The following is an 8,481-nucleotide window of genomic DNA, read 5'->3' on the forward strand; positions in this document are numbered from 1 at the left end:
AAAAAAAAATATTTTTTGAGCTATAATAAAAATATTATTCCTTTTGGTTAATATCCAATTCAATAATAATTGATTGACCATAAGTAAAAAAAATCAGCCGTAAGTGATCATTAGACGTAGTTTCAGTTTTGTAATCATGTAGTCAAGTTTGCCGTAGGGTTAATTTATTTTGCAGGAAGGATCCTTACAATTTTCATGACATATTCCTAAAAAATACCATTTCGGTAGCTCCCTAACGACGTCGCACAGTGGGGTCAAAACCTCTAGCACCGTGAGGTATATGCGTCCTACAGATTTCTAGTCTTGGACAAAGTTACTCAGCTTAGAAATGGTCATCTTTTGACGTTTGCTGGTTAGGGGCTGTTCATAAACTATGTAGAGCATGATGACACCCTACCACTGTGTACACAATCGACCAAACATGTTTTTGGAAATTTGTGTGGACCGTAGACACTTGCTAAACTTTGCTGAAGACGGCAATTTTCTATCTAGTCGAGCTGTCGACTTAAACATGCCATTAGAATCAAATGGCACAAGTGTTGAGTAAAACTTTGAACTGAGAAACCTTTCATCTAGTCAAGATGTCAAGTTAAGGAAATAATTTTAAAACAAATTACATATCAGTGTCACTTGTAGGGCGAATTCTGATCTGAGCCTATTACCATCCAATAGGCCTTATCCATCTGCCTGAACAACTTTGATGAAGAGCGCAACATATCACCCAAAATCGGAGAAAGTGGGTTTACTTTCTCAGTGAGTAAATTTTTCCTTGATTTTCCTCAAGAATCAGCATGGCCTATGAAAGTAATTCCGAGTTCAGTCGCATTAGACTCAAAATTGCAAAAAGGGGCTAGTGGATACTCGGTTGACGAGTAAGAATTCACCCAGTAAAATATGCATCGATTTTCCTAATACTCGAGCCGATTTTTGAGGAAAATTTTACTCATCCACTAAGTAACCTTACGTTTTTGTAATTGTTCGTGCATCTCACAAAAAGGGGATATGCGCGCCACTTGTAAGGCAAAGGCATCAACTATCCAGTTCGTCGATGATGGCGCCCGGTAAAAAAGTGTCGAAAATTGGAGGAACGCTCCATAAAAAAGGAACTGTCATCGATTTTTAGCGAACCAGTGAACCAAAACAAAGATGAAGACTTGAAGAAAGTAAATGCAAAATAATAGTATTCTAGTAATAAATTAGTGTCATAAGGACTAGTTCTAGTTAATAAAGTGAGGTATTACTGGTGAAGAATAATTCATTCAAGCTGAAGTGCTTTAGAGGAAAAATAGAGAAGAAAAGAACTTGTGCTTATTTGTATGTCCCCGTTATACTCGGTAGTCAACAACAAAATCTAACACAGAAACACATTTCTCCTCTAAACTATACGAACAGTTGTACTGAGTCGAATTCAACTCAATTCTGAGTTACTTTCATCGACCGTGTGCTCGAATATGATGAAAATCTAGAACAATTTTATTCAAACTATGAGTATACTCGTCGACCTAAAAGACGTACAATTTTCCTTATATTCAAGATTTTGAAGTGAAGTGAAATTCTACTCAATTTTGAGTTAGTCGCATTGACCGTATGCAGCGTCTAACGATGAAATATGACAATCGTGGCATCCACAGACGAACTGACTCAAAACTGACAGGTTTGCTCTTTTATAACCTCGTATCTCTCTCTGTTCTCTAAATAGTCATAGCAGGCAAGCAAGTGATTGGTTGATTACGGCCAAAAAGTTTTGATAAATCTTCAATAGCTATCTAATGAAAAACTTCTATAATATTTATACCAAAACTAATCTTACATCAAATATGAATAAAATTGTGCAATAAAAATTGAAATCCATTCAAAAATGGCCAATTTATAAGCATTTAAAACCTGACACTATTTCGTCACACAAGTTTTTTTTATTTGCACCCCAGTATACCCAACAAACAATTCAAAGTCACAAATAAGCATACATATTGAATAAATGCTGTATAACAGTGTACAATGCTGAATAAAACAGGATGTCGAATTATGTGCTGAAAAAAGCTCATTGAGATCGATAGATGCGTCTTTATTTTCCTGCAGTTTAATAATCGTTTAATAAATGTATAATAGTAGTGTCCAATTTAAACGTTACTTCACATGATAATCAAACGTATACATTATCGCTGTTTAAGAAAGCAAAGATGTCCAATAAACGCTGAATAATAAAACATTTGATCGAATAAGCTCTGTTACAACTAATGGATGTTCACAGCAAACAAATAATTTTAATATCACATCAAAGTGGATGCACTTCAATCGTGTCGAAAATATGGTGTAATATTACTTGCCAAAAAGCACAAAATTATCATTAATACAGTGCATGAACGGACATTACGCTGCTTTTACTGCATTTGTTTATTTTTGTGGCTATAAAAATTACAATGATATTTTCGACATGATTGAAGTGCATCCTCTTGGATGTAATATTAAAATTATGTTTTTGCTGTGTTGAATAAAAGCTTCTCGACATACCTTAACCAACACCATGTTGTGGTTGAATAAATTCTCCAGATTTGTGTGAACAAAGCCTGAACAGAAGTTATTATTAAAAACTGTACAAGTAGTATTAAGCATGCAGTTGAATAAAATCGTCAAGAAGTCGTTTCTTCAATATGCGATTGTTTGTTGGGTATTTCACAAAGACGTTGTCCTACGTGAAAAATTTACAATAATGTTGCAAAATTAGTTTGTATGAAAATGTCAATACCTAAATATAGCAAACAGTGACAATCAATTCTTTGACAGCAATTGATGTAGACCTAGTAGTATATTTTAATGCAGGTAGCTCAACAGGAACCTGCAGGGATTTTTATAGAACGTGATTTAAATATATCCTTGGCTATTTCCTCCAATTTTGTTACGTTTCACCTAAGCGTGTTATAAAGAAATATACACGTAAACCAAACATTAGTTACATTAAATGTTAGTTCCATTTCCTATGTGCTTTCTCCACTACTCTCTCCATGCTCCGGAACATGGATAGGCTAAAAACGAATAAGAAGCGCTCATAATTTGATTTCGCATGCTTTTTCTGCTGAACGGGATTTGGAGAGAATCGTAGCAAGTGTGTGCGCCGTTCTACAATGTTATAAATAAAAAGCTTGGTGGTCGAAAGCGTAGACAGAACACGACATAAAAAAGACAAAAAATTATTTCATCGTCTTCATGGCCAACTTATATCAGGAGGATCCTGATTGATCTTATACCAGTAACGTACCACAAAAAGGTAATCTCCCAACGTTACTGGTTTGAAAAGATTAAAATTTGCAAAATCGAACGAACTCACCAAGTTTAGCCAATTGAACCTGAAGGCTGCCTGACATGTGTTGATGTAGAAGTCCAAATTGTAAACGAAGCTTAACGAAGATCAACATGAACTAGTCCGATTTATGGTAGTTGCGCGGAATGTCTTCCTCCAGATCCCGTAACCCTATTAGTTTTTTTATGTCCAGAAATTCGAATAAGTTTAAGTCTCAGAATAGTTTTAAAAGCTAAAAAATTCGTTGCGTTGCGTTTGCAACGGAGTAATTCGTAGATTGCATACTGGCAACTGTCATGTATCTACTTTAACGTTCTTATTCCAATTTCTTAAGGAAAACTATTTGGGAGTAAATAGCTTTCCATTCAGAGAACAGGAAAAGCATGACAATAGTCATTGCCGGCTAGCCCCATCTTTTACGGGAAACGCAAGGATATTGTTGGTGTACCATCTACTTAACGAGAGGCCAGCGACACACCGACGCCCCCATATATGCTACGGAGTTGGGTCAAGAATCGCTCAAGCAGGCGATGCGATTTTAGGAATTGTTTTATTTTGGAGGAGCTTGGGAGTAAACCCACGATCTTCTAGTCAGTAAGCAAAAACGGCGGCCACCAAGCTAGCCGAGCTCCTGAATTTAAACCCTGGGACATAATTTGGTAAAGTTTTTATGAATACTAATAGAATTATATTGCAAACAAATGAAATAAAAAGGAAGGATCTCACCCGAATGATCTGTAATTAGCCCGCCTCTTCGTGATTCTTAAGATCAATTTTTCTCCCAAATGGAGATCCATCTCCTTGATCCTGATAATAACAAAATCAGTTTCCCCTTGCTCTGGCCTCGGGAAGAAGTGCATCGGAATAAACGCACCATCATTGCAGCATTGTCGATGAACCTCCAGATGTTGATTCAAATATTCCAATACGCAAAAACACATGTTCGCAAGAAACTTCACCATTTGTTAAATACAGCAGCAAAATTCAAACACGTCACTTCTTCAGCGCGACCTACTTCGATCTCCAAAGAAAATTGACAGACTTAAAGTATTAAAGTCAATAGGCTATGATGTTGTTTTCGCTCCCCTTGATTACTTATTATATTGAGTGTTTTGTTTAGCTTTTGGACATTTTTGAAATCTCAAATTTAAAAATATATAGGCTGAAATTGATAAACCCCTCAAATGGCTTTCTATGAGATATTTTTTATTAAATTTTTGGCTCCCTAAATCCTTGTACAAATTATATTTTTAGCAGATAATGTAGTTACGCCTAAATGTAGGCATTTTTTATGTCACTGGTAATTTCCACAGAAGATCATTAACTTTCGATTACTTTTTCAAAACGACGCTAAACAAAGCATCTGATCGTTGATTTGGTGTAACTGGTAGCTCGCCGACGCATACTACACCACTATGCAACACAGCCACACAGCTACTCGAAACAAATTCTTGTCCCAGATTTTTCACGTTTACTACAATATCACTAAACAAACTTCTTAAAACGTGATAGATCTTAATTTACACTTATCCATACGCGTAAAACTAATATTTTTTTGATTTGGTACAGTTAAAAAATATGCGGAAAACAGATGAAATCAGCGCCAGCGAAAACCTTGTGAAAACCGAAAATGTAACATGTAACAAAATTATGAAAGATTTTGAACGTTAATTACTCAGCTGCCTCTGGACCAATTTCAATCATTTTATCATCAATCGATCAGAAATATTCCTACGTATATGGTGAAGTTGAGACTTTATCATTTATCAAAATGCCACTTTTGAAAATTGCACGAATGTGCAACTGTTGCCATGATAATTAAAATTATCACCGATTGCCTGCGAAAAGCGATTTCCCTAACACAGATTTCAAAGTTGAATTCCTTCCAGTCTCACCAAACGGTGTTTATTCAATCACCGAGTGGTGAGTGGTGCTGTTATCCAGTACGCAACGAAAGGCTCTCCCCAAGCAGCGAGCTGCAGCCCCCATGACCATCCATAGAAGGAGGAAGAAGCCGCACAGCTATTGATCGGAATTAGTAGCTCTTCGTGAGTCGTGGGCCATCTATGTCAAGTGCGACATACTAAAGAGTATAAACAGAGAGAATCCCGCTCAATTTCCTATTCCTACACAAAACACAAGCTCCTGCTGCAGTTAACAAATAAGATTTATTATAAAAGTCCACGTAGTCCTACGTCACCATTGCGTACAACCCCATAGGGCTGTCCCTTGAAGTTTTTATAAAAAAAAACGCGTCAAAGCTACCGTTAGAGTATCATAATAAAATGCTATCGAGCTTTCCACCCAATGTTACCCAGGTGAACGAGTTGCCCCCGGATCACAGCAGATCACAGTGATTTTCTTCTGTTTAATTCTAATTTTCATTTTATTTCATATCAAGGTGGTAGGAGGGAAAATACGATCGCGCATTTGAAATTCAAACATCGAAAGCAGATAATAAGGTGGGCCCCGAAATAGCAGCCCCGGCTCCCCGGATCCTAAATCCGGCACTGCGCACCTCCACTACCTTTACCTCAAATATTCCGAGTTAAACATAAATGCATACAGTATCAGTTCTTCCGACTTTAACTTTATATAAAGTTCTTTCTCTCCCGCATTCTGGAAAGTTGCTTCCATCTGCAGTGGATTCGCATCCAGTGCATTCACGAAATTGGCGATTTCGTCCATGGTGGGTTTCGCACTGGTGTTGCTGATTTTGATTGTATTCATTATTTCACACATTATTTTTGCTTCCAATGGCATCGACAATAGCGACCGAGCAGCTAGCAATGAACAATACGCACCGAAACAATAGCTAGTTTCAAGTAAATAAACTGTCGATAGCGTGATCCTCAGTTTGCAACTGCAGTTGCCGTCTTCCATCGATAACAGTTGAAAGCGAACGGAGGCACCATGCTTTATTTATGTTAGGTATGATGTCTTTCGGTAAGCCAAGGCAATTCGAATTTGAGTTCATGATAGTTACTTGAAATTTGAATACATACATTTTGGTGCTATCTGTGCTATCGAAGGTCATTTGAAAGTTGAAGACTTTGCGGCGGTGGTAGTCTTGAATTGGTTCAGATAGTAAATATTTCCCTTCATCTCCTCTGCTTCCAGGTGGCAAACCGATCACACCAACCGGCGACCAGAGTCTGCTAAACGGTAGCACACCAAAGGACAGCCACCCGGCGGAAAACGGTGGCAGTACGGTCGTGGATGGCGTTGCGACAAAGCTCGATGTAGGTTCCTTCTATAACCCTCTGGTGATATGTCCGAGAAACATTCTAATCAACACCATTTTCCAATCCTCAGTCGGCGCAACTCCAGAGCCAGCCAAATGGAACGAAATCTCCTCAGAAGGGCGGAGCCGGTGGTCCCGATGCGGCCACCACGCCACAGAAAAACGGGTCCACGGCGGCGCAGGCCACCAGCCTAGCACCCTCGCAGACGGCGGCGATGACCACGACGCCAGTCAGCAACCAGGTGATACCGGGCCCCCAGTCCGCATCGCACGTGGTCATCGACGAGAAGAAGAAGAAAAAGTGCGCCTGCTGCGTTATACAGTAATATTATTCTATACACACATCTATATATATACATCTATATATATATAGGATTGGAAACTACTACTACTACTACTACTGCATGGTTTGTTGTAAGTAGTAGAGAGCAGTTGTGTACGTACGTACGTATGCGTGTGTGTGCGTGTGCGTCTCATGATAGTTTTTGTTATTCGATTGAAACACTGCGTAAGTGTGCGTGTATGTGTATGTGTGCGTGAGAAAGAGTGGATCGAAGGAATTTGCTTTTCCATAATTTTTCGTTGTCGAAATTGTTTTGATTTTCTTTTTAAGTAAGTGTTTTTATCCCACTTATAAGTTGAATTAGTTTAGTTCTTCACATTCGCCGATCAGTGATGGACGGGAAGTAGAAAGCAAAAGTTTTATAATTATTTACTTTACAGTGAGAGTATCTAAATTATTGTTTACACAAGCAGAAACGTTGTGTATGACAGGGGAACGAATGATGCGAGAATGGAAAACGTGGAGAGGAAAACAATAACGATTATGTATCTCTGTGTAACTGTAAACCTATGTAACAATTTACTGTAATTTAGGACAAATAATGCTTCGATGGTGGGCTGCACCATTTGCCGGGATATTTTCCCTCCGGAGAACTACCCGGTTGAAATGGTACATCCCACTGAACAATGTTTTATATATAGGATTTTAAATTAACAGACTCAGTTTCTTTATAATTATTTATATATTCGTAACATGCAAGCAAGCAGATAAAACAAAACAATGGTAATCTATTATGATTAGTGATGCGTTAAGCAATGTTAGGTTCGGCATTAGAATGGGAAGGATTGATATTCTGTAAAACACATGCGAGAATGGGGAACTCAATTCAAAGTGCTACATGATATGGTGCAAATCTGAACAGTTTGTGGTCTCATTAGTGTGATTTGTTTTTACAGATGATCTAAATTACCGTCATTGTGATGTAAGGGGCAACTATTTGCCCTCAACAGGTGGAATGCCTGTCTTTCCGGTTGCTCACTCGAGCTGGATGTTTTCCCAAAAACACCTTTTCAAACGAATAAGAAAAGTTTGAGTTTTGATCAGTGAAAGTTGCGAGGTGAGCACTTTCCTTCTTTAGCCCCCTCCTCCTGTTTAGATCACACATGGCTTTATATTTGAATGAGAATCACATAGTCGAACGGAAAGCGGTATGATTATACATTTTTGCAATTTATACTTTGAACTGTCTATGCTATTTGTTTTAGATACAAGAAACCATTGTAAACAGAGTCATACATTCATTATAATTCATAGATCCACCTCCTGTTTGTCAGAAGAACAAGAATATGAACACACACGCGTCAGATATTGTCGGTAAAGCAGACTGCAGCTAACCCATCAAGAGCGGGAATGGAGAAAAATTACTGTGGCAGCGCAGTAGGCGCTGGAAATAATAAAAAAAAACATTTTAGTAAACTCGTAATAAAACAGAACCACGTGATTGTTAGTTGAAACATGAATATTTAAACAAACAAAAAATCTAATGTTTAAAAGTGTCGACATAGTTTAAAAACTGAAGCAGCATGCTTTGTGTGCTACCTACAAACAAGTATTGAAATCAAGGGAAACCAAACTACATTGCAGAACGACTGTTTC

At 37.9% G+C, this 8,481-nt stretch overlaps 1 protein-coding gene across 1 annotated transcript in view; it reads left to right on the forward strand.

Annotated features, from left to right (window-relative positions):
• LOC135707157 (uncharacterized) overlaps window positions 1-8,231 on the forward strand; it is a 443,094-nt gene extending 434,863 nt beyond the window's left edge. Inside the window, exons 7-8 of the mRNA XM_065228898.1 lie at window positions 6,419-6,540; window positions 6,614-8,231. Coding sequence (XP_065084970.1) covers window positions 6,419-6,540; window positions 6,614-6,868 — 377 coding nt within the window. The 3' untranslated portion in view covers window positions 6,869-8,231. The remainder of the gene's footprint in view (window positions 1-6,418; window positions 6,541-6,613) is intronic.
• The last annotated feature ends 250 nt before the right edge of the window (window positions 8,232-8,481 follow it).

Source organism: Ochlerotatus camptorhynchus, unplaced genomic scaffold, assembly GCF_037179485.1.
Source record: "Ochlerotatus camptorhynchus isolate MF236.1 unplaced genomic scaffold, CSIRO-AGI_Acam_v1.1 ptg000304l, whole genome shotgun sequence".
Lineage (NCBI taxonomy): Eukaryota > Metazoa > Arthropoda > Insecta > Diptera > Culicidae > Ochlerotatus > Ochlerotatus camptorhynchus.